Source organism: Haemaphysalis longicornis, unplaced genomic scaffold, assembly GCF_048455015.1.
Source record: "Haemaphysalis longicornis isolate Haplotype H1 unplaced genomic scaffold, Haemaphysalis longicornis Haplotype H1 scaffold_1, whole genome shotgun sequence".
Taxonomy (NCBI): Eukaryota; Metazoa; Arthropoda; class Arachnida; order Ixodida; family Ixodidae; genus Haemaphysalis; species Haemaphysalis longicornis.
Window position 1 is genome coordinate 262598407 of NW_027526203.1, and position 27085 is coordinate 262625491.

At 50.1% G+C, this 27085-nt stretch overlaps 2 protein-coding genes across 3 annotated transcripts; both read left to right on the forward strand.

Moving 5' to 3' along the window:
• The first annotated feature begins 12085 nt into the window (after positions 1–12085).
• LOC144158745 (uncharacterized) lies at positions 12086–13190 on the forward strand. The gene has a single exon (XM_077689841.1). It carries the CDS (start codon positions 12360–12362, stop codon positions 13188–13190), a length of 831 nt encoding a protein of 276 aa, XP_077545967.1. The 5' UTR covers positions 12086–12359.
• A 9504-nt stretch (positions 13191–22694) lies between these two features.
• On the forward strand, positions 22695–25604 carry LOC144169512 (uncharacterized). Of its 2 annotated transcripts, none has more exons than XM_077698718.1 (2): positions 22695–22971; positions 24296–25600. In XM_077698718.1, the coding sequence occupies exon 2, from the start codon at positions 24307–24309 to the stop codon at positions 24673–24675; it is 369 nt and encodes a 122-aa protein (XP_077554844.1). In that variant the 5' UTR covers positions 22695–22971; positions 24296–24306; the 3' UTR covers positions 24676–25600. The 2 variants fall into 2 exon arrangements, with proteins under 2 accessions (XP_077554844.1, XP_077554851.1); XM_077698725.1 differs by lacking the exon at positions 22695–22971 and adding an exon at positions 23044–23177 and having other exon boundaries at positions 24296–25604.
• Positions 25605–27085: the final 1481 nt, after the last annotated feature.

Consider the following 27085-nt stretch of genomic DNA (forward strand, 5'->3'; position numbering starts at 1 on the left):
AGGAGAAGGTTGTGACGGGTCACGTGCGAATTTCTTTCGCAAGGTGTCAATTAATTCTTGCTCGGTGCCTCGGGAGTTTGGCCACCAGGGGGCTGAATAGTGTGTATGCACTCCACATGGGCTCCGTCTTTTCCAACCGTTTGTGGCGTAATTTCTACGTGTATCCCAGTGAAAATCACCACGACGTGTATCTAGAGGTCTCCGCTACTACGGGACACCTTTCTTCAGAAGATCGGGCCAGCGGCTGGCTCGCACAAGCCGCTTTTCTCATCCAAGGCGGGGCCGCCCCGCTAACCCTACTCAAGGCTTCGCCTCACCGCGGCGGAACGTCAGCGGCGGCCTAGTCCCAGCCGGCTGGCACCCCTCCCCCCCCCCCCCCCCCTCCGCGCCCCCGGGCGCCGCCCAGACTCGCGGGTACCTTCCCCCGAGGACCACAGTCACAGCATGGAAGGCATCGAAGTGGAAGGTGAGCCCATCTCACCTCAAGAAATCACGAAGGAGGCCGGGTGGCTCGAGAGCCATCGCCGACGGGGCGCACGAGCCCTCACAGAGCTAAGCGCAACCTCGGAGCTCCAGCGCGAGCAAGATGATGCCGGCTCCCGCTCTGGGAACAGGATTTCACGTGCTCAGCAGCTGCTGCGCCGGCAGAAGCGGATGCCACGGCAGCCGCCCCTGACCAAGGAACACATCAAGGTCGTGCTCCGACCGCGAACGGGGCTAGACGTTACCAAGGTTAGCAACGCGGGGTTACGTGACGGAGTGCTCCGCGCGACAGGCCTCAGATACGAGGAGGCATCGGAGGATCTTCTTCGCATCAACTCTATAAGAAACATCATCGTCGCCAGCACTCCCAGCGTACAGCGAGCAGAGAAATACATTGCCGTGCAAGAACTTCGACTCGGAGATAAGAAGTACGAAGTCACCGCGTACGCAGCACCCCCTGAAGACACCGTAAAAGGGGTTATTCATAATATCCCGGATTACGACAGTGCAGAAGATATTACTAGAAGCCTCGTATGCCAGAAAAATCCCACCATCCTTCAAGCAAGGAGGATGGGCCGAACCAACTCGGCCATCATTATTTTTGAAGGCAACACGGTACCATACTACATTTACTACCGCGGAGCCGAATACAGGTGCTTCTTACACAAGAAGAGACACGAAGTATGTGATGCTTGCGGCAGGCTTGGACACCGCGCCGATGTCTGCCCGGCCCCAGAAAACAAGATTTGCAAGAGCTGCGGCACCAAGGCCCCAACCGAAGATCACGATTGTGAACTAAAGTGCGCGCTCTGCGGCCGCGATCACCCGACCGGCGACAAAAAGTGCCCACTTCGTTTCTGCACCCCCTACCTTCTCAAGAAGCGTAAATGGGAGAAGAGACAACGACAAGAAAACTACAGAAGACAGGAAGACGACTTACGTAACACTATACTGAAGTCACCCAGCTTCAAGCAAGACTGCAACACCAACACGCGTGATCGCTCGAGCTCCTTCCCACGCCTCTCTTGTCAAGACCGACAAAGCAGAAGCGACACCTTAGCAGCCGACCACTCTACCGGAAGCCAACGTCGGTCGAGATCAAAGTCGCGGCGCCGCAGCCCCAGCACTCAGGGTGCAAGACGCAAGTCCAGATCCAAGTCCCGAAATGGAAGGCATTCACAAGGCAGCGATCAACAAAACAAGGTGAGCTGGGCTAGTGCGGTCTCCCACAGCAAAGCTCTGCCGAATAACATAGAAACGGAGGACAGAATTAGCCGAGGGAGGGCAGAACAGGAATCCGAAATTGTAAAAATCAAACAGATGCTGGAACTGGTTCTTGCAGAAAACAAATTGCTGAAATCAGAGTTATCCAAGCTCAAAGGCGCGAGCGATGGCACGACACCATCCTCGTCCAAATCAGTCGCTCCCTCTTGCAACTCTGGGAAGGTAGCAGGCAAAACTGGGCCCCCCAAGAAGCCATTGGGGGCAACAGAACCACCGCAAATTCCGATCCTTGATAATTCGTCTAGCGATGAGATGGAAGAATCGAAGTCAGATTCTCCTCCATCGAAACGCAGAGCCAAGGAATTAGCTTCAGATCAAAGCCATGCCCCGTCGGGTGGAAATAAATACGTTAATGAAGGAACGCTCCTCCAATTCGGTGAAAAGCTTACCGAGACAATTAGCGCCACGCTTGGCGCCAAGTTCGACGCCCTTGCCGCGAGTATTGGAACTCAAATGGCAGCGCTGAACGCCAGAGTAACAGCTCTAGAAGCCGCCATCCCGCGCCTCGGAGCTGGGCGGGAAGGGTGCGCGGGTCCCATTAAAGGCACCAAACCATATTCCCGACCCACATTGGTGGAAGGCACAAGAACGTCTCTTGAGTATGCATCGCCCATAGATTATGCTGCAGGGAAAGAGTAACGCGCTGGTCTTGTGGCAGTGGAACTGTCGGGGGTTCCGAAAAAAACGAGGTAACTTAGAACAATTTATTAAAACTACAGGTTCGAATGAAGCGCCGGACGTCATCTGTCTCCAGGAAACCGGCGTTCAAACAAAACTCTCAAACTATAAATCATTTTGCGATTTGGAAGAGGGCGCGTCGGGTGAATGTCCAAAAAAGAAACCAATAGTAGCCACTCTTGTGAGGCGGAACCTTCCGGCCGTGCGTCGCGACATCGGAGAGGACACGACGGCTGCGAACCACGTCCTTGTAGAATTAATCCCAGATAGAAAACACAGGGGAAGCAGCATTTTTGTACTAAACATTTACAGCTCCCCCCGAAGCAACCACAGATTCGCTAAGCTTTTTCGTAAAGTGTTAGACTTAGCTCGAGGGAGCACGATAATTATAGTAGGAGATTTTAACGCCCACCACACGGAGTGGGGATACAAGCGGGCCACGACTAAGGGTAGGAACCTGTGGCTCGACGCGCACCAGGAAGGTTTTTCCCTGGTGACGGACTCGGCGCACCCCACACGAATGGGAAATAGTGTTAGCGATGATACGACTCCGGACCTTACGTTCACCAAAAACACACGCAAAGAACCCACGTGGCTAAACACACACGAAAATTTAGGTAGTGACCATTATATCATCACTATCACAGTGGAGACTAGGATCGCCAAGCACAATGGGAAACAACTTAGGATTGTTGACTGGGATACGTTTCGCAAGATCAGGGACGCCGAGCGTGTCTATGATATAAACGATGTCCCTCTTACAAGCGACATAGACGATATTCAAGAATGGGCAGAACAACTGCACAGAGATACTAAGCAAGCCACCAAGGATATCCCGGTAGAGGCGGATCTTTACCAGGCTGATGCTAAACTCCTACACATGTGGGAGGCCAAACAAGGCTTACAAAAGAGACTCCGAAAACAAAAATTAAATCGTACCTTACGACGACGTCTTGCTGCCCTCAATAGGGACATTGAAAACTACGCCAATCAACTGATGCGGCAGAACTGGTTCAGTACATGCGACAGCATGGAATCCCAGATTGGTCTTGCGAAAACTTGTAATCTTCTCCGCTGCCTCATTGACCCGGAAAACAGCAAGACCACGCAAAGGCAGAACTTGAGTATTCTGCTTCACAGATTTGAAGGTTCCGACAAAGAGCTAATTGAAACAATCCGACAGAAGTACATAGGGGACTGCTCCGCAGAAGTGCTCCCGCCATATTCAGGGACCGGGAACGAAACCATGGACCGCCCCCTCACGGTGCACGAAGTACGAGATGACATTCACAACCTGCGAACCCGCTCCGCCCCGGGTCCAGACGGCATTACAAATAAAATGCTACGGAATCTGGACAACAATTCGGTCGAGGCTTTAACCCGATACATGAACGTGTGCTGGGAACGGGGTCAAATCCCGGGCCAGTGGAAAACCGCGAAGGTAGTCATGATTCCCAAATCAGGCAAAAAGCTCCAGATAGAAAACTTAAGACCTATATCTCTTACTTCATGTGCCGGGAAACTTATGGAACACGTGATCCTCAACAGAATTAACAAATACATGGAGGAAAACGGCCTATTTCCACACACAATGATCGGTTTTCGGCCTAAACTCTCAACACAAGACGTGATGATTCGACTTAAACATGACATCATAGACGGAGCGCATTGCTCACCCCTAGACACCAGGGCTATACTGGGAATTGATCTCACGAAAGCATTTGACTGCGTAAGACACACGGCCATCCTCGAAAACCTAACCAAACTGGGTCTAGGCCGAAGGACGTACGATTACGTTAGCAACTTTCTTTCGGACCGCACGGCTACGCTCAGCGTAGGGGGTATTCAATCGGATACGCTGGAACTGGGGAGCAGGGGGACGCCGCAAGGCTCTGTCCTCTCTCCGTTCCTGTTCAACGTAGCCATGATTGGCCTCCCCGAACTCCTGGATAACATTCACGGCTTGCAATACAGCCTGTATGCAGATGACGTCACGCTGTGGGTTCCGGGTGGAAGTGACGGACAGATACAAGACACACTACAAAGGGCAATAGAGGTAATAGAAACTTACGTGATCCCTCGTGGCCTGAACTGCTCTCCAGAGAAATCAGCGCTTCTACTCTATCGCCCGACTAGCAGGGGACGCCGGACAGACTCAGTAGCTCCGGACATCCAGCTCTTTACATGCGGAGGCCAACGCATCCCGACAGTTTCAAGTATCCGAGTCCTGGGCCTCCGCATCCAGGCCAACGGACACAATTCAGAGACCATACTCGCTCTCGAAAAGAGCGTACACCAAACAACTCGCCTTATCTCACGAATAGCCAATAGACACCACGGGATGAAAGAACACAACCTCGTGAGACTGGTACAAGCCTTCGTCATTAGTAGAGTAACATATGTCGCCCCATTCCTGCACCTGAAACGCGATGAAGAAGCCAAGCTAAATGCCATGATAAGGCGGGCTTATAAACAGGCCATAGGGATCCCGTTAACAGCCCCAACCGCACGGTTCGAGGCACTCGGGCTTCACAATACCCTCAGCGAGATTATTGAAGCTCAAAGGCTGTCACAGCGGGAGCGACTTATCCAGAGTCTGACCGGCAGACATATCCTCAAATCACTTGGCATTTTTCCTGCAGGGATACCCCGAGCCAAAATAAACCTACCAGCGGAAATAGGGGATCGCATGCACATACCACCGCTACCGAAAAACATGCACCCCGTACATAACCAAGAGCGGCGACAGGCTAGGGCCAAAGCCCTACACAAAAGATATGAAAAATCAGAGGACGTGGTATACGTAGACGCCGCTGATTACATTGCTCGCGACGCCATGGCCCTCGCAGTGGTCAATTTCCGTGGGGATTCAATTGCCTCATGCTCGGTCCGCACGACGGACACAGAGGTGGGTGAAGAGGCGGCCATCGCCCTGGCGATGACAGCTTCTCCAAAAATTAAATTCATTGTTAGCGACTCTAAGTCGGCTATTTTAAATTACTCGAGAGGGCGAATTTCACCCGAGGCGTCCCAAATCCTAAAATCTCGATCCCATGACGAGCGGAACGGGAAGATATACTTGATATGGGCACCGGCCCACTCGGGCCTGGCCGGAAACGAGTGTGCGCACGATGCGGCTCGAGGCTTTACCGACCGAGCTGGCGTCGACACTTCTGACCCAGACGCTCACTCGCTCCGCTGGACGGGCAGAGACAGGCTCGTGTCTTACAGGGAGCTGACTACTCATTACCGGCTTGAACGAGCCCGCTACCCCCCCGCTCATCCATCCCTCAGTAAAAGGCAATCTGTGGTTTGGCGGCTTCTTCAGACGAACTCGTACCCGAACCCCGTCGCGTATAGTCATTGTTATCCTGGACAGTTTTCAGATAAATGTCGGAGATGCAAGGAACGGGCCGATCTTGCACATATATTATGGGCATGTCCTCAGGCGACTCCTCAGAGCCGCAAAATTAGCAGTAATGAGCAGTGGGAGACCGTACTGCTCAGCTCAGACCCGGCGGATCAAGTCTGGGCCGTCCAGTTAGCCGAAGACGCTGCTAGGACCCAAGGGCTCCTGGCCGACGCCTAGGGTGGAGGTCTAGCTCTCCTCCACAAACTGGAAAAATAAAAGTTATTTCTCTCTCTCTCTCTCGGTGCCTCGGGGGTTGTGTATAAGGCGGTGTATAGGCTGTTCAGTGGCCGATTTTGTCTCTTTCGTTCCCATTAGGGAGAGTATTAGGTGCCATGTTTTACGGGAGCCCAAAGTGCCCTGCAAGCGATCGCAGAATTGCATCCAGTGGTGTTGGCTTAAGGATTGTGCATATTCCTCAGCTTGCCGTGTAAGGTGTGCAATACGTAATTTCAATTTCCGCTTTGTTTTGTTGCGCTTCCAACGCTTGATGAGGCTGTTTCTCGCAGTCCACAAGTTGTTGAGGCGTTGGTCGACGACTGGATAGTCGGTGGTGAAAGGGAATTCTTTTGAGTTGGCTTTCAGTACACCCGAAAGAGCGGCCGTCCATCTATCGAGGTCGTTAATTTCTTCGGCGGGTAGATGTTCGCGAAGGTCTTTCCAGTCCGCGAGTCGGGCTGTGCCTATGCGAGAAGGGGCGATACCTTGGATTGTTATAGATATAATGTCGTGGTCGCTACCAAAAGTGTCAGGGAGGCATCGCCATGTGTATTCCGTCACGTTGCTAACAAAAGTGAGGTCTGGCGTAGTATCCCTTGATACACTGTTGCCTATCTGGGTGGAAGGAAGGAAGGAAGTAAACTTTATTTTCCTGAGCACCCTTAGTCCAGGGCGCCGTCTTGGGAAGCCGTGGCCATGGCTTCCTCCGCTCTGGACGCTCTGCAACCTCCTGAACACTCCCACCAGGATAGGCTGCGACACAGCTCCTGCCTATCCTGGTGGGAGTGTTCAGGAGGTTACAGAGCGTAAGCCGGTGTTGATTCATAGCGTCCCATACGATGGTGCCTTTGCGGGCATTACGGGGATAGCCCCAGGCCATATGCGGAGCATTAAAATCTCCAGTCATCACAAGTTGGTGCTGTTTATCGACGAAAATTACTTGTTTTAAAAGGGAGGGGAAGTCGGCCAGAGTGAGCTGGGGAGGACTATAGACGTTTAGCACAAAAATACTGTGGTCACTCTTTCGAGTTGGCAATATTTCCACGAGAATGCAATCGATGGTGGACGTCAAGGCACGATGCTGGGCAGTATATCGGTTGTGAACGAGCGTAGTTGTGCGTAAGGATGAGTCGTTTTGGAAGGTAGTGTAGTCTCGAAAGGTCGGGTGCTGTGCGTCAGCTTCTTGAAGGGTGATGACGGCAGGGAGGTGTTGCGATGTATATGGTTGGAGAGAGGCTTTCTTTTTGCGGAATGATCTACAGTTCCAGGGCCATATTGTGAGTGGTTGGATAGGCGCGCGGAGTTTACGTGGAGAGCGTGGAGGAGGCATCGTCGTTCATAATGGCGTCAGCAATTGAGGCAGGGGTGAGAGTAGGGCCCGGTTTGCGTTGTTTCTTCCGTTTGGTGGTGTCAGTTGCTGTGTCTTCCAAGGCCTCAATTCTGACTACAAGAGCAGTGAATTCTGACTGGAACAGTAGTTTAAAGTCGGAAATGAAAGAAGTAACGGCTGCCAGAGGTGAGGTAGAGGGAGGGGGGTCGGCTGGTGGGGGCACTGGTGTGTACGCTGGGTGCTTGTGTAAAGTAGTGTTCGCAACACTAATATTTATTCTTGAAGTAGGGTTATTTGACGTTCATTCTCAGCTATTTGCACTTTTAACTGGGTGTTTTCACGGATTAAGGTGTCGAACTGTGGAGCTGGCGCTGTTTCCTGATGGGGATCAAGGGGTGGGAAGTCGGCTGTAGTGGGAGGAGGGGGGGCGGCGACGCATGACCAGCTCCAGCTCACCTGTGATTTCCGTTGGGAATCCGGCTTCAGAGGTGGGGTCTGGTGGTGGAGAGGGCGGGATGTCGAAGTTCTTGTGTTGGCTGACGGATGCGCACGCGTGCGGGGGGTGGAGGTGGTCGTAGCTTTCGGCGGCACTCTTTGATGGCAGTAAAGTGTTCTATACGCGGTTACTACTCAAGAACGGCACCACCTCATGTAGTGTATCACTCCGCCAAAGCGCCGGACCCGTGACGTCAGTGCGCGCGCGTTTTGAAAGGGGTTTGCTATGAATGCGTGATATCGTCTGCCTTGTCTCACGCAGTTTGTTTGTCGTCACTGGAGTCGTTTATAAGCATATTAAGTCCAAAAAATCACGGGAACGGCTCACGCCATGTTCAAAATATTCCCAGTAACGCCCTACTTGCGCCGCGCGGAGAAACATCCAGCTACGGTGATAAGGCACAGTGGCAACTTCCGGTGCCGTTCTTAAGTTGTCACCGAGTATAGTCCGCAGAGCTTGCACTGGGGGGCGGCAAGGGTGGTCGGGAGCAGGATCCGGTGTGTGGCACTGGGGGCAGATGCTCGGGCGGGGAGAGGGGCACACATCGGAACGGTGTCCGAGTTCACCACAGCGCACACTGCACTGATAGGTGTTGCGGTAGGGTTTGCAGCGAAAAAGTGTTCCGTAGACACCACGTAGAAAGGCACGTGGAGGCCGTCGAAGGTGATGGTCGCCGTGTCGGACATACCGAGCATGCGAGCTTCCAATATCTGAGGTCCTGTTGTTGTGATGAGTGTGAGGAGCTGCTCAGGAGAGGTGCCCGGATCTATGCCTTGTATGACGCCTCGACAAGTGCCCGGAGGATGCTTAATACGTCGGGATTTCGTAGTCGGTGGTGCCCAAGCGAAGATTGGTAAATTTGCGTAGTGCGTGTATACGCAGGCTTCGTTGGGTATGCTGAGCGTGATGAAATACTGAGTGGTTTGTGGAAACGGGATGACTTCTGAGCAGAAGACCTGTATAGGAATGTTTCTTGCTTGCTGAATACTGGTGGCCAACTGTCGGGCTGTCCAGGCGTCGACTCGCAGGCCGGCTCGAGGACGAATGATGATTTTGTTGTCGTTTGCGGGCAGCTTTGGGAGTGTGGGCTTGCGTTGATTCGCTTGCGGTTGATCGGCTTGCGGGAGTCTCTTGCGTTGATGGCGGGCATGGAGCACTTGTTGGCACGGGTCATAGCGCGGGAGTGTGCGTCCACTGGCGGGGTCATGCGTTGGTGACATTTGGTTCGATTCATCCATGGCTCCCCCGCTCGATCAGAGAACCCTGCTGAACCACATGGCTCTCGAAGAATCGTGTCGGAACGTTCCGGTAGAGTTAGTAGAGGCGTATCGGCCGACCCAGCCCGGTCTTGTGTGCAACTTTCGCGTCATCTATTATCGATGCCAAAACGCGGACCCGTCTCGCTTCGAATCAACTGAGAACTGTTGTTCATAAACCACAATTTACATTTCATGAGTTGAAATTAGATTCTTGTATCGTGTAGTTCTTGTATCGTGTATCGTTCATAAACCACAATTTACATTTCATGCATTAAAATTAGATTCTTGTATCGTGTTTTCAAGAATCATTTTTCCCCAATCAGAAATCACGGCCGTGGGGCCAAAAATGAATATGAATAAACCTAAAGTAATGAGGAATAAACATGCAAAAAACGTACCTTCAGCTTAGGAAACGAAACGCTAGAAATAAAAGACTATAACTCCCTTGGACAGATGGTTAGTGCTGACCCTAGCGATGAGTGAGAAATCTGGTGTAGAATAGTTATGGATTGGGGAGCACTCGGCAAGCGCTCCTAAATAATGATAAGTAAGCCACCTCTGTCACTCAAAATAAAGATCTACAACCAGTGCATACTGCCGATGATGACATACGGAGCAGAAACTTGGCGCCTTACTAAAGAACTACAAAGCAAACCTAGGTCAGCTCAACGGGCCATGGAACGAATAACGTTAGGAATAACATTCAGGAACAGGAAACGAGCTACCTGGATCAGAGGAAAAACTAGAGTTGACGATATCATAGTTCAAATAAAAAAAGAAATGAACTTGGGCTGGTCATGTGGTGAGACGAACCGACAACCGGTGGACAATTAGGGTAACAGATAGTGGACGCCAATAGATGAGTATAGAAGGGGGAGGCCAATAACACGATGAAGGTATGAAATACTGAACTTCTGGGGTAAACTGTGGGCTCGAGCAGCGCAGGACAGGAGCGGTTGGAGGTCGATGGGAGAGGCCTTCATCCTGCAGTGGACCTGAGTGTATGATGATGATGATGATGATGAATGCGGGGAGATGTCAATCAGTGCTCACGTAGAAAGAAATGCTTCAGCTTCGCTATGGTCCAAGCCTTGAGCGACTTAGTGCAAGCTTCATAGTTTTTTGTTTGGGCAGGCCTGCGCATTCTCAACCATCTCTTTCTTGCCGTACTCATGCGTTGCCGGGGGAAGTGAAGAGTGCCAAAACTAATGATGATCGTGATGATGACAACGACGATGATGACATTCTTTCGCCCAAAACTGGGTGAAAGGAGGAAGGGGAAGTGGGAGTCTTCCTGGATTAGTCCCCCTCAGGTGGCGGCCTGCAGCCCTTGGGCGCGAGCATCATCTTCGGTCAGTTGGCATGCCTTAGCCTGCATTTCGGGGTCTAGGCTAAGCAAAAAGGTCTCCCTCTTCTCCGCACTGCAATGATGAATGAAAGTGGTGGCGCCCCCAGCGAGTCGCCCTCACTCACATGATTTGGGCTTGTGATGCTCAGCCACGAACTTTTAGAGCCAATACCAGTGCCACCACTTGAGAGCTTGGTTGGTTGATCAGTTGGGGCCGAGATATCAACCGTACCCGTACCCGTAGCCATATTCAATCTGGGGGATTGACAAAGACCAGAGCCACTAAATAAGCTACCTTTATTTAGTGACACTAGCAAAGACGGACTAATAACTCATGTTTGAAAGGTCGTTAAGAAATATAGCTAGATAAAAACCAGAGTGAAAAAATGTTTTGGAGAAAGTATCGTTTTGGGAAATGAGGAGGACGAGGAGGAGGAATAAACTTTATTTAGGCGAGCCTTAGGTGCTGATGTCTGGGCACCCGAATGGGGGGGTTCCTTTAGTACGGGATACCCACCCTGGCCAGCGCTGGCCAACAGGAACCTCTCCACCAGGCTACGCTGGGAAGAGAGGTCGGAGCTGGTCAGCCGTGCCACCCACTGCTCGTATGTAGGTTAGGGGTTAGGAGTAAGGTACGGGGTTTGTTGATGCCCCATACCAGATGGTTTACGGTGCCAGGGTGGGGGCAGAATTTGCAAGATGTGGGGTGGAGGGTGGGGTACATTGCATGGAGTAGGGTATTGGCCCGGGAATGCGTGTCTTCTCGTCTTGCTGTTGTGGTGTCGAATACCCTAGCCGGTGGAGGGTGGCTCTTGCCGTAGTGGTGAATTGCAGGCATGTGAATTGAGAAATTCGATGCGCTTCTTGCATTTTTTCCTACGTATTGTTGACGCCCAGTTGTAGTAACTTTTTTTGTTTCCGTTTAGGGGGGAAATCCTAGTGCGGTTTTGTAAGCTTGCCGAAAAAAAAACACTGCTTGGAAAATTCACAATGAGCATAGAGCTACTGCGCGCGATTTTTGTGCCTTCTCTTAACCTATATCTAGGGCTGATTGATTGATTGATTGATTGATTGATTGATTGATTGATTGATTGATTGATTGATTGATTGATTGATTGATTGATTGATTGATTGATTGATTGATTGATTGATTGATTGATTGATTGATTGATTGATTGTAGGGTTTAACGCGCTGACGCAACGCAGAGGATGAGCTGCGCCGTAGTGGAGGGCTCCGGATTAATTTAGACCACCTGGGGATCTTTAACGTGCGCCGAAATCTCGTACACACGGGCGTTTTTGCTTTTCGCCTCCATCAGAAAAGCGGGAGATCTAGGGCTTTGTAGAAAGCAGACGCGGGGCGGATGCGGCTTCCTATATTTATTTAAGCGTAGGCCCGACCAGAACTGTGAGCGCCCAAAACAAGCGACCGCCCAGGTGCGCAGTCGTGTTCCGTCTCCGTGAGGCGCGTGGCAAAGCTGACGCAGCAGTGCCAGCCCCGCTGATGATTATGTGAAGGGATGTAGATGATGATGATAGTGCCGCCATTACAGCTTCATACCCAGACAGGGGGATTTCCCAGGGCTTGAGAATGGTCATTTGCTTCCGCTTCCTAAGAACACTTAAAATATTAAACATTTTTATTTTTTTTTTTGGTTTCAGACGTTTTCTGGGGTGAAAAGCAACACTGCATTTCCATAGCTGCTGAATTTCTTAGCTCTGAACAAGGAGCCGCAGAAGTGCTCTTGTCACTATCATCATCACCACACGCCCAATAAAGAAGCTGAGTACGAAACGTTCCCTGCCTCACATCCGAGTCCGCCAATCAAGGTCGTTGCGCAGCTCATCGAAGCATGGCTGAGGGGAATGGAAAGCCGTCTACCAGCCAGGGGGCCATCCCGAAGACTACGTCCTCTACGCCGAAGACTACGTCCGAGCGCCTCAACGCTGCCCAGATGAGCGAAAGCATTGCCCGTCGTGGTTACGAGATGTGCCACGTCGGCCGCCACCGGGACGGCATCGACTTCTTCTCAAGGGCCATCTCCGCGAACCCGAATGACCACCGGTACTTCGCGAACCGCTCCTATGCGTACAGCGTTCTGGGCGAGTACGACAACGCACTAGGAGACGCGAACATAGCCATCCACTTGGAACCGCGGCACCCCAAGTGCCACTATTGCCGTGGCATTGCGTTGCTGGGCCTGGAACGCTACGCCGACGCCCAGCAAGCGTTGGAAAAAGCGATCCAGCTGGACCCGGACGACGAGAAGGCGCGACAGCACCTGAGGGAAGTTCGCGTCCGCCGAATCGCGGACATGGGATTCGCCCGGGACCAAGCAACGTGGGCCTTGGGGCAAAGCCACGGCGACGTCGAACTCGCTGTGGAGGCGCTGTGTGAGGAATTGCCCAGCAAGACGGACATCAAGACGGACCCTCGCAACCCTGGTGGTTTCCGCTCCATTTGGGTGGGGAGCATTCAGCCGTCAGTGACGAATAATCAACTGATGCGTTTATTTGGACAGTTCGGGGACATCCACAGCATTCGCATCCTCCACGACAAGCACTGCGCTTTCATAAACTACACGGAGGAATCGTCAGCTGCCAAGGCTATGGAGGAGATGCAGGGACACTCCCTGTGTGGGGCCTCCCTTGTGATCCGCTTCCCGGACAAAAGGATGTTTTGAGCCCCTAAGCGTGCATCACGGAGACGTTTGTCTTTCGGCAATAAATGTCTACTGGGGGCAAGAACCGTTCTCTGTCGTAGTTTTAATCGCCAGAATAACTGCACGGCCATACACTCGAGACTGACACACAGCAGTTTCAAGTTTAACTTTTGGAGTAGCAAGCCCTACCGTTAGTGGGGCTGACCTCTTCAGCTTTCATTAAAGGTTATCTATCTATCTATCTATCTATCTATCTATCTATCTATCTATCTATCTATCTATCTATCTATCTATCTATCTATCTATCTATCTATCTATCTATCTATCTATCTATCTATCTATCAATCAATCAATCAATCAATCAATCAATCAATCAATCAATCAAGTTTAATTGATGGTCTTCCATTGCACAACTGAAGTTAGATAGCTGAAACTGCCAGGTGACGTGTTTATTACGGGAAGCCGCGTCTTTGGGGCAGCAACCGGCAACTCGATTTTGTTTTTTGGTTTTTTTTTGCGTTTCTGGGTAGGCCGCCGTACATTCGAGCCTGAAGACGCGGTGCGTTCTCGCGAAGAACGAGACTTCGCGGGTACCATAACAATATCAAAACCTTCATTTTCTATTTCTCTCCCCTTTTATTTGTATATTTGGCTACAAGACAAGTTTCATTCACACACACACACACACACACACACACACACACACACACACACACACACACACACCGCAGTGGATCACATGGCGTCACGTCACACCTACCAAACTTTCACTCCTGAGGCTCAAGGTCATTGCGACGCGATGAACCTTGCGAGACATAGCATACTAGAGCTTTAGCTCTAACAACTTGCACTAACCCACACTACCTATGTGTGCTTGGACACGTGCATTCGTTTACGTGCAAATGTAAAAAGAGCGTGACCGGCGTAACTTTATGATCGCCTACGCCACGATTGCTTTGTGCTATTACCCTTACGCAGAACTGTGCGCGGTAGCTTGTACAATTGTTTATATCGGGCGTGTGCGTCTGCCCGGGTGGGGGGGGGGGGGGCTCCTTTTCCCGGAGGCAGCTGCCGGCGACTGCACCGGACCCCACTCCCGCGGAGCAAGAGCTACAGACAGGACTCTGCCACGTTTGGGCCCTCTGCAAGGACCCAGGCTCTTGGAGGTCGTGTGTGGCCCGGTCTAACGCCACACGGCCTGAGCCGTGGGATCCGTTGGGGTCGGTACCCGTCTTTACGCACGGTTGCTGACGAGACCACCGACGACCACAGCTGAGGGCAGCCAGCGCCGGCCATGAACGCGCCCCCGCCGATACTTCGGGAAGGACCACCCAGTTTTCGAGGATCGTCCCTCGCCGGTATTCAACCGTCAGGCTTGGATTCTCGTGAGCACTGCTCACCACAACTGTTGTTGGACCACTGCTCCAGCGTACGCACCTTGCCGGTATCAGCAAGACTGAACTGCTTCAAACGACTTTCGAAGATATTGCTTTGATTTGAAAAACACAAGAGCGTAAAGTGCACCACGAGGGCATCGCGCGAAGATCCAGCTTCTTAATGCTCAGTAGGCGCTCAAAAGAGGCTCTCTTTCGCCTGCCGCGCCCCAACGAACTCGGTGTCCTAAACAGTTGCGGGACGCAACGGTTTCCGGCGTGTCCCTTGGGACATTAGTACCCGCTACCTATAGGCCGCTTCATCATTTGATGTAAAGTTGTCGGTGTTAAATTAGCGCCTAAACTCTTCCCTTACGGTGCCATAGGCCATCGGACACGGAGTTCCGATGATTTCAAACGTCCCGCGAAAGCTAAAAACGGCGCGATGACGATGCTTAGCGGCTTCCCCTTTGTAACGGGGTGGTGTTGCAGCGAGATCTTAGTCTTAACGCCACTGTACAATTACGTCACCCTTAAAAAAAACACCCTTTACGGAATTTTTGTGTTAGCCTTTTTCGCATGTCTTCCCAGATTCTTCTCTGCCCATTTCGCGCCAAATTCTAACCTTCTTTTACTAACGCAATCGGTTCCACTAAGAAAGTTCTCGCTTTGAAATAAATTTAGTGTCCTTCATCTCTGTGAAGAAGGATAACCTGCGAAGCTGTGATGCCGAGCCTCAACGTGAGCGACAAGATGCTTTTACCGGGGCGGAGTCCAAGGAATGCACAAAACAACACACGTTTGTTTGCAATTTGCGATTGAGCAGACTTCCTAGTTGATTACCTGAATTAAACTTGGACGGACTAGAGTTTCATTGCAGCGAAGAAACTTGGAGCTGTCCGTTTCCCTCCCGTATAGAAGCCATTGTATTGGCGGCAATTCCCCAATATTTACAACGTCACTGCGAAGTATGTAATTTTGAAACGTAAATGAAGTTTAGCGTAATGTTAGATTCGTCTTAGCGGCTAATGGTCATATAATTTAGTTGAGGATAGTTTCGATGAAACAGGAGTTACAGCCGATTTCTCTAATTATACTCCCTCCGTAGACGGACATGCTCCACTGTGCAGTACACAATGTTGAAAGCCCAGCTTACAATTAAAATCCAATTAAAGTCGTCTTCACCACTCAGCACAAATTCATTGCTAGGAAAACTTTACTCTCAGGGGCAATATAAGCGCGTTATATCCATATATGAAGGCCATAGGACGTTTTTATTAATAACTTTTATGATTATTTTTTAGGCTGAAGATGTGGCGGAGTTTTGCGATTACGCGGACTTGAGTGGGCGCCGAAATATGGCGCAACGCTCGCGGGGAATCCTTGTCGACATCGCTCTGTAGTCGAAGACGATCTGCTTGATCCTAGCCGTTGACAGCTTCGCTGTAAAAAATGAGTTTAACAGGCGGGGAGTAGAAAGGGCGAGGGGGGGGGGGGGGCTTTGCAGGAGTTCGCACAGGGCGCCGAATGAGATAAGGCCCGCCATGCCGTTAACTTTCTTTTTTGAAATGCAAAATCCAACTTCGCTGTTATCTTACGCTTTATAGACAAGAGTTTTACATTTTATTGACATTATGACTGGAAACAAGCTGTACTTAAGATGGGGAAATAGGCAAGGCAAACGCTGCACAGTGCGCTTGCTTTCAGTGCTTGCCGTTCCAACGGGCATTTGTTCTTTCCCAGTACAGGATCCCTCGTAGTTCAATAATATGAAAGCATAGCCGAACTCGTCTTACGCGGCTGAAACTGCGGGAAAGCCTACAATAGTCAACCATCTGCTCGGAATCAATAAAAGATGTCTTGTCATTTTTATTTATGCTGTGGAAGCAAATGCAGTACGTACAGGGCCGTCCACGCTAGGTGCGAACACGGCGCAGCGTGACCTTGCTCCGCGGAGCGCCAGCGTACAGCGCACAATCCGCGGCCGCGCATCGAAGCTAAGCGGCGCAGGCGCACAGGGGCTTGGAGGTGGGGCTTCGTGTCGTCTGCTACCGCGGGAGAGCGCCGTGCCTGCTTTGCTGTGAAGCAGGCTTGCCTGTAGCGTCTAAGCGCGCTGCGACGGCGTTGCGGGAAAGCGCACTTTCCTTACTGCGGCGCGTTGTGTAGTTTCTGCGTACGAGAACCCACAGCTTCCGCTTTTCAGTTCCGCGGTGCAGGTTAAATGCAAGTATTGTTGCAAACATTTCAGGACTGGCTTGGTTTGGTTCAATGAGAGACGCTGTATAGAACGGCATCGTATAATTTCGGCTACTAGGATTTATTTAATGCTCACTGGCATTACGCAGAACATAATTGTCTATGCATTTCGCCTCCGTGGAATTTCGGTCACAGCGGCTGGGTTTCGATCTGCCGAATTTCTTCCAGATGTGTGTTGGCTTTTTTCAAACATATGAATATCGCGCATCGTCGAGATGGTTCAAGCAGTCGCCCAGCCAGGAAGTCACGCCCCCAGCACAATCGTCTACTCTACGGTCGAATCCTGGACCGGTCCCACTCTAGTGTGCTAAATTATAATGCATACGTCATTGGTTGCGCTCCCTACATGGCTAGTTATTTGGAGAAAGCGGCCCCTCCCTTTGTTGCCACCTGTACGCATCCTCCTTTATGGTAAGACCCGTACTTCCTCGCAATGGGCCTGCGTGAGCAATGAAGCTGTGGTCACCAGTTCCATGCTACACAATTGTGGAACAGCTTCTCCGTTCTTTAGGTCCACAACTTCTGCATTCTTCTCTTTACTATCCCCACACACATGGCCTAGCCAAACGCCACGAACAGAAAAATCACCAATATGTTCAATACATTTTCAATATGCTTAACAATGCATGCAATGCCTTACAGTGCGCGTCAGGCTTGTCTAGGGCAAGCGAGCGCGCGGCTTGGGAGCGTGCGCGCGACATCTGCTGATAGCGGCTGGGTTAGAGATAGCTTGCCATTGCGCGTGCGCCGATCTCTTACAGGGTCAGGCCGGTCGTCGTTTCGCATGTGCCGCTCGAATTCGCAGACGCCACCACCCTCGAGGGGCGATTGTCTTTCACAGTGGCAACCGGGAGCGCTGACAGGCCAGATAGACGCGTCGTTCGACGGGTGCAATGACCCATCAGGCGGTTACGCGATGCTAGAAAACGACCTCCGCTAATCTTCTGAATCTCATGTTTAGGAAACGAAAAGCACGCAACAAGAAAGCACTGCAGCGCTTTCTGTCAAAACGTTTGTGCGATTAAGTAACGGCTGCACTGATAATGCATGGCGTCAAATTTCGCGCTTACCCCGTGTCACCGCCTGCAATTGGCACTTCAGAATAAAAGCGCCCCTTGTGGGGCGTGGCGTCTCTAAGTTTGAGAGGCCCATGCTATAAGACGACCGACCCCAGCCTGTCCGAGATCCACGCACGCGCAATGGAAAGCTGTCTCCAACCCAGCCACTATCAGCAGGTGTCGCCAGCATGCTCAGAAGCCGCGCGCTCGCTTGCCCTAGACAAGCCTGACGCGCACTGTACATTAAACAAACACTTGCATTGTGGACTCGGCATATTCTGATTCCTTTTCTCATTTACGATATTTCTTGTCGATTTCCATGAGCTCGTTGATCATAATCGAAGTGGCATCGAGCAATCCTGGAGAGTCTTCGAGCAAGACCGAGCATCTAAATACTCCGATCAAAAAAAATTTGGGAAGCTAGCACTCACGCGCAAGACTTCAATGTTGAAGCTGTTGTTGGTGAGCTTTGCTGGACGCAGCTAAGCTTTAATATCATTGTTTATTTTCATAGTTGCGGTGCTAGTAATCGTCGTCATATGCATCAAACCGGTCGTCGTCTTTCTCGAAGCGAGTGGTGGATTGAAAGTCATCCTCTGCATTGTAGTCTTCAACCAGCCCTTCGTCATCGACTCGAGACGCGGTTGCAGGATCTGCCAGTCGTCTCGGGAAGTATTGCCACACTCGTAGCCATGTCTCCAATTATCCACAATGGCTTCCAGAGAATGTGTCGGTCGCGGTGACCTCTACCAAGCAGCATGTTTTTTTTTAATTTTAGCATTGGACTTTAGCATTAACGCTGAAGTTTTGTTGCATGCGCGGTAGAGATTGACGACCACGCTGGTTGTCTTTTTTTTTTTTTTTTGCTATAGCCACTGCACGAGCCGAGGAATCGGCGTTTTCTACAAGGTACACGCTCCCGAGTGCTCGGCATGTTCTCGCTTCTAGAGGTTTTTGCCAGTTTTTTATTCGCGCTAAATCCACTGCGCGTGCCGGGGACGCTCGGAGGTCGCCGCAAGCACGCCCCAACGAGCCTTCAAAATTTTCTCTCTTTTTTTGCTGCAACGGTGGTCTTACGGCCAGTAACACCTCCGTTGTTTAAAAAGCCGGCCGGATGGCACATTCGGGCATAAGGCCATCTGCTTTAGAGAGCACACGCAGAAAATACAGCTTTGCTCCCTTACCCTTTTTAATTCTAGGGTGCGGTTAAATCCCGAAAAACCCGCCAGGACATCACCTGGCCCGCCGCGGTTGCTCACTGGTTGGGCTGGTTGGCTACACTGAGCCGGGAGACCCATGTCCGATCCCAGTAGCAGGTGCCACTTTCAAAAGAGGCGAAATGCAAGAACGCGCGTTTGCTGCGTGGTATCAATGCACGGTAAAGTTCCTTGGGTGGTTATTCGGAGCACTTCTCTGCAGCGTTTTCGTAGCAAGTGTCGTTTTGTAGCGCTAACCCCTATAACCCGAGCCAAACCAGTTCTGAAATGCCTTCAACCTTCAACAATACTTGCATTTAACCGGCACCGCGGAACTGAAAAGCGGAAGCTGTGAGTTCCCGTACGCAGAAACTACACAACGCGCCGCAGTAAGGAAAGTGCGCTTTTCCGCAACGCCGTCGCGCCGCGCTTCGACGCTACAAGCATGCCTACAGTTAGGCGTGCTTCACAGCAAAGCAGGCACGGCGCTCTCCCGCGGTAGCAGACTACACGAAGCCCCGCCTCCAAGCCCCTGTGCGCCTGCGCCGCTTAGCTTCGATGCGCGGCCGCGGATTGTGCGCTGGCGCTCCGCGGAGCGAGGCCACGCTGCGCCGTGTTCGCACATAGCATGGACGGCCCTGTACATTTTCACAGGAACATATTTTTAATCCCAACAAAACTGATCAAGCGAACCGACTGCAAACCAAGTGCTGCAACAGTAGCTAGATTTATTAATAACAAAGAAAATTAAACCAATCCTTAACTAATGTTTTTCGAACGTTTTTATTTCTTTTACCGGTATGAATGTGTTTTTTAAAAGAGAAGAACGTTTTTCTCGGATAAAAATGTTTGTCGTGCTATTCTTTTTTGTCGGTTTGTACATCTGATGGACTGTCTATTAGGGTCACAGAAACTTGCATTTATTGCCTCGCAGCCCGTATATGCCCATTATTGTAAGCATTTAGCCTGGTAGATTTTCCATTGAGCCATCATTTATGCTGTCTTCCCAACTTTTTCTGCGTAAATTTTTCCTGCTCGTTTCTTTTTGCAACCTAGAGATAGGCAACGCTTTCCAGTTTATACTAGTCAGATTGATTGATTAAGAGGCTTAACGCGCCGACGCTACACAGGCACTAAGGCGCGCCGTAGTGGAGGGCTCCGGATTAACTTTGAATCACTTACAGGTGATCTTCAACGTGCGCCGAAATCTCGAACACACGGGCGTTTTCGCTTTCCGACTATCACAAAACCAACCGACGCGGCCAGGAATAGAACCTGCTTCCTAGGGCCCAGTAGCACGACGACTTAGCCACCACGCCGGGTAGAGTGAAAGTTTTGATCTGACAGCATCGTGAATTTCTTGTTGTGCCGCACACACTGCCCTTTCGCCGCTGTTTTTGCGGATGAAATGCCTGGAAACCGTTAACATTTGCTCCAAGGGCTGATCTTTAAGGCAACAATGTAGTGAAGAAGTGTTGCTACAATCTTCTGGCTTGTCAGCTGAGGGTGAATATTCCAATTTTTATCGCTGTAGCTGCACGGCGGGACAAGCGCACCTCTTGAAGTAACTTCAACCGACAAGTTTTGCCCGACTACTACACCCTTTTCAATAAGCACAATGCCCTCAGAATCTTCGAGCTTATAGAAGATAACCTGGGTGGGCGAAGCCTTCACATTCTACGATTGAAATGTTCGACATTTGCTGAATTCCTGCATAACCGCGGAACACAGCACAGTTCCTAACGTATACGTGCTGACTTCAGCGCTTTCTACACCACCCATACCGTCACTAGCGCAGTTTTGTCGCACAAAGGCCCACCATTTTGACAGGACGCAACATGGGTGGGAACCACTGTCCTCCCTTTGAATGGTTTTCTGCATGACTTTGGCGTCTTTAGTTCCGACAGGTATGTTAGGGAAAATACGGGGCACCGCGCTCTCCCTCAAGGTCCACTTGCCTCGCGGAATCACATTTTGACCGTTCTCGAGGTGTTCGTAACACGTAACGATGTCTGAACTTCTGAAGGCTCACAATAAATGTCACAAACTTATGTTTATGAAGTAACCTTAAAGTTTTTCCGCGGAATCGCGCTTTCCCGCGCCTTTAATCCGTCAGAATCCTTCGGCGGCTTGAAGAAATGCCGCGGCACGGACTTTGCCGCTGCCGAAGCATAATTAGAATGGCAGCCCGGCGCGCAGCACGTCAACAAACCGCACCGACACTTAAGATCCACTAAAATATGTATGCACGATGACAGCACAGAGTTAATACGTTAATACAGACGTGAAGAACAGGCGAGCACCAACAGCAGAGCGAAAACACATGGCTATAGATCTCAACGCAACGCCAGCGCCACCTCTCAGAATGGCGACAAAATGGGGCCGCCCCAAAGATGCAGTTTGCCAACTGAGCTAATCTAAATACGTTGTACACACCCTATGCAACCTACCCGGGGATAGGGCAATCGTCTCTTCGGGCGATATCAAGACATATTAGTCAAAGCAGCCCTAGATTATATATATATACGTTTGTTGTGCGTAGGACTATACAGGGTGTCCCAGCTATCATGCATCAAGATTTTAAAAAACAGTAATGGCGTAACTCGAAGAAAACCTAGTGTATAATGTTTGCAGTACTGTGTAGAAGCGGGCAGTATTTTTTTCGTTGATGAGAATCAATTAATTCATTGTAATTAATTATCTATCTCGAGAAGTGCTGTCCTAATCACTAAAGTGTCAATGAGGCACTTGTACGTACCCACGAGGGGCATCGAACTGCGGTAGTTTCAGCGACGAACTAATTGCGCACACATTTATTCTGACTGATAAAGAAAACCCGCGAACTATGAAAAGCAGCACGTGACGGCGCCTCCACTCGCATCGTAAAGCAACGCCCTCAAACAGGCTGCCTCTGAGTCAGCCAGAATGAAATAAACAAAAGAAAGAAGGAATAAATCGCGACCGAGTCTGTGCCTTATCTGCACATGCGCCCCACGAATCTTGCTGTTGCTGCTCCTTCTATGCATGCCATTATCAGAGAGAGAGAGAGAGAGAGAAAGGACTTTATTGAGGTACCGGCAGTCGGGGACGGATCAGGCCACGCAGGGCTTCACCGTCCCGTAGTCTTCACCGCTCACCGCGGCGTCGGGCCGACCCCGAGGTCTGCGTCAGGGTGATGCGCTGTCTCTTCGGGCGGGTAACACGCGAAGCAGTTGCTTTCAATCAGCTTAATTGGGGTCGCTGCTTTACAATGCGCGCGGAAGCGCCGTCACGTGGTATTTTTCATATTTCGCGGGTTTTCTTGATCAGTCAGAATAAATGAGTACGCAATTAGTTCGTCGCTAAAACTACCGCAGTTAGATGCCCCTCGTGGGTACCTACAAGTGCTTCATTGACACTTTAGTGATTAGGACAGTACTTCTCGAGTTAGATAATTAATTACAATTAATCAGTCAAGTCTCATTAACGAAAAAATTACTGTCCGCTTCTTCACAGTGCTGCAAACATTATTCACAAGGTTTTCTTCGAGTTACGTCATTGCTATTTTTTTTAATCTTGGTGCATGATAGCTGGGACACCCTGTAGAAGAGAACAAAGGGGATTCGTTGGTTGATTCGATTCATTCTTCAGTGATTTAGTGACCGAAGTGATTGAATGAAAGGGAACGTGTTGACGGGGGGAAGGTCTTTTGTTGCCACGTTTACCCAGTGCTTAGCAATTTTCTTGCAAGAAGAAGAAGAAAAAGAAAGGAAGGTGCATCACGTGCGTTCATGCGCGTGCGTATGCTGTTCCATCTCGGAGCTTGCCAGCTGAACGCCACGCTGATTTCGTCCACCCAACAATTCCCTGACGTGAACAGCGCAGCGGTGGGTGACAATTTCGCGACGTGGCAGGATTTGTGGCCGCTCCCAACCGGAAAGTAAGTGCCGGGAAATGGTTCGCGAATTGGAAACGTTGCAGCCTCAAATATTCACGAGGTTTCGCGGAATCGACGCAGAATGTCTCGTACAAACTTAAGGCTTTCTTTTCGCTGCTCATCCTAACCTGTACCCGTTCTTTACCGCTGGTATTGAGCCGCTTTCTTGGCGGACATTAGGTATTCAGGATGTTCACGGCGATAATGTGGTAGGTAGTGGTTGCCGGACGTTGTTCCTGTTCAGCCAGTTTCGAGGTTCGAGGTCCGCTAACTTGTTGCCGTCGCGTGGCCTCACGGATGTAGACGCAGTCTACCTGCCTTCGTTCCATCTTGTGTCGAGCGTACAGCGTTTCTTGCTCCTCCTCGCTTGCTGTCGTGGATCATGAAGGCGTCGCGAGCACCGGGAGCTGCTAAAGTGGGCGTTGCCCCCACCCTTGCACGATTGGCTCGCTCCATGTGCCTCGATCAATGCAGCCGTTTCCGGAGTGCTGAGCACCGGTTCTAGCTATTTTTTAGCGGTTTGTTTTACACTGGCCAACTAATTTTTTTTTTTTCATGTCTGCTTTTCATTTCTACTTTCACATTTTACCTTTTTAAAAAAACGCACAACGGCGGCCTGACAATTATTTTGAAATATGCGGCGACATTTTTTCGCGTGCAGTGATGTCCATGACATAATTTTCACCGGGCAAGAATCTTTACTCTGACTTGAGCAAGCACGGCGCATCTGCTTGGACCTGTGTTCACACAGATGCCTAGCGGGTTTTTCTCGATAAGCCAAGTCGATAAAGCGTCCTCGTGGCCCTTGAATCTGAAACCATACACTGCTTATGATAGCGAAACCAAAGCTACTCATCTTAGTAGTCCAGCAGAAGCGACATTCATTATACTGAATGAATTTTTCTCATATTATACAGTTCTAGCACTTAAGCATATCTCTAATCTCAAAATATTGTTGGGCAGAAATGGTATAGTTAAACTATTTCCTTTATATTTAACATTCCTCAGCGGAAATGCGTTTTGGTGGAGCGCGGACATTTCATTTAGTGCTCATAACAAGGTACTTGCTTCAAGAATTCTTAGCTCTTCAAAATCTTTTGCCGGAATGCAAAGTTAATTTTAATGACAACCTTAATTTGAGACAGTGCAATGTGGACGTTTAAGGAATTCAGTACCTGACAGTGTTGAATAGCTTTCTTCCGGCAACAGGGCGGGGTCTCATTCTTCGGCACCTCGTAACGGTTAACGATTCGAGGCAGTTCGCAATCAGTGTTACACCGAAGAAACGAATGGCCGCACGCAATAGAAAAATAAATGTTGTCTCCAGGTCTTCGGCATATGGTATCCTGCCACGGACACCTGCAGGAGCACGGCGAGTGCCTGGTGGCCCTGCGTCCCGACCTGAGCCCCGTCGGGAAACCTGCAGTACCTCCGAAGCAGCATCGTAAATCAGGGGAAGACGAATTTCCCGGCGCCCTCCCCGATTGCGGCCAGCAAGCCGAACCGGCAGCGTGGAACGAGGTCCTCTCGGTCACTGGGATGGAACCGCGGGAGACCAACCAAAGCCCACCGGCAGTCGGTGGTCGTCGCAGCCGCCGTCTCCACGTCTCGTTCCACGTGCGGCGCAGAGTGGCCTGGGTGCTCCTCGGCGGCTTACCCATCCAACGCCGCCGCATCGAGTGCGTGGAGGTCCACGTTCTGCCGTGAAAGGCAGTCACTCCAGCCGGTGCATGAAGTCCGCCAGTTCCACCGCGTACACGCTGGGCGACCACTCGCCTGGAAAACTGAGCGGGACCCCACGGGAGCCTTCATGACCACATTGGAGGCGTTAGACGGGCCACTTAAGCGTGGTTGTGCTGTTGACCCTGGCGCTGTAAGGCATGCGTAACTTGCGCTGACTTTTGAGTGCTTTTTTATGTAAGACGTCTATATCTCTGCTGTCTTCAATTAAAGAACCTATTTGTGAGCGAACGCAGGTGTTCATCGCCTTGTCTGTCGTCATCGCTGCCATTTTTGAACACTCTAGTGTATCTAATAACACCACGTAGTTGGCTCCTTGGCTGCAGTTTATCGTCGGTCAATGTCCAAAGTCTTCTCCTCTTGTAGCAGCGGCAATGCAACCTCACCAGCAATACCCCTGTCGTTGCGTATCACTTGGCCGCTGCTGATACTGCTAAGCGACCGGGACTCCACCTGCTCGTTGCTGAGGTTCTGTGTTTCGGGCTTTTATTTTGCGGTGGTTTCCAGCCCTTCGAACCAATGTTTTTCGCAGCTCTAATTTCACTGCCTGACAGGATTAGGCACGTTTGTGTCTGGTTTTGTGTTGCGTTGCAGCCGCGCACTAATAAGAGATTATGCCACAAAACGTTTCCTGGGAGACATGCGCTATTAGCAGAATATCTTTCGTTGCCTAATTAACATTCCCACACGCGAAGAGCTCGTATTAGAATAATGTGTGTCGTGCCTAGATCATATTCACATAAGAAGACCTTATTACTCCAATAGATCTGGAAGGGTGGTACAGCAAAAATTAGCAGACCATTACCCTGCCGTGTAAGCGATCCAGCCACTGTATAAAAGGAGTACTAGTTCTACTTTGCAAACAAATATTTGATAAAGGTAAACTTTATCAACAGGGGCGGTATTCCCGTGTTTTGTCCCTTTTGTGTCCCTTTTGAGCGAGCCCTGATTGGCTAAAAGCGAACACCCGGATGTGACGCCATGCAAGCACAGCGGAGCTATGAGCCGTGGCTACTCGGAGCAGACGATTTGAAGCAGACGATTTTTCGTCGTGGTTCGCTCGCGGAAGAATAAACACATAAAATATACTCTGATACGGTTTCAGTTCTTTAAAATGCGTTTACAAGAACAGTTACGCTATTTGAATAAAAGGCCCACTGCTTAACCGGAAGTACGTCACGATGAAAGGGACGCAAAAGGGACGTTTTCGAAAGGGACAGTTACGAGAATACCGCCCCTGATCTCGTACAACAGGAGCGGACTACTAACTATTAGTTCACCTTTTACGACAGATGTGTGGTATTCTTCAAAACGTGAATGATTCGTGAAAAGAGAGTGTACGTGTAAACCAGCGCAACGTCCGTCTTCCATGGATTACCAATGATATCCTGGCTGCCATAGCCTAAAAAAAACGCCTCATGGCAACGGTCTCTGCGCTCACCTACTGATCATGCCAGCCGCGACAACTTCCGTATCTCGCGTAATTGGGTTTCGGCTCTAATTAGTTCCGGAAAAGGAACTTATCATAGCAAACAATTTGAAAACTCCAAACACGACGCAGCGAAAGTCTGAGGCTTCGTTAACGAGACTAGGTCATCGCGGTGCGTGGTAGACGTAAATGAAAGAGCTTTCGGATCCATTAATAAAGTCATCCCGAACACTTCCAACATATTATTTGCGTCGCATGGTGTTAATCCTGCAACTTGTCGCAATAAAAATTATGTTCCAACTCGATTAATTGATTGATTTATTCGTTGATTGATTGATTGATTGATCGATCGATCGGTCGATTGATTGATTGATTGATTGATTGATTGATTGATTGATTGATTGATTGATTGATTGATTGATTGATTGATTGATTGATTGATTGATTGATTGATTGATTGATTGATTGATTGTCACGTGTCTCGACAGGCAATGAAGAATTATTCCGGGTGACGTTGACAGGTTAACCTAACACACCCAGTATGTAAGAACGAAAAAAAAATATCCAGAAGCAACTAAAATGCTGCAACTGAAACGAAAATAAAGAAAAGCAAGCAAGCTCTTGAAAGCACACTGAAGTGTAGAAAAAACCTGGCCCCCGTCGGTAGATTACAATGCCGTAATCGAAAGCATATTGCGCGCAGCAACAGGTGCAGCTTTCCGGCTCATCACAGTCCTTTCAGAAGGAACTGCTCTGTAGTGATTCAGCATAGTGCCATGAATTTTCGCACAGCCGGTGCAAAAGCTTACTGTATGCGTAGTTTGAAGTTTAAAATATTGTTCTACCAGGCTCCAGAGACATGGAAACTGTCCCATTGAAATGCAAGGGAAGGAATGTTTGACAATGAAGTACACAAGCTATTCAGAGTTGAGGAAAGTTTTTTTACAG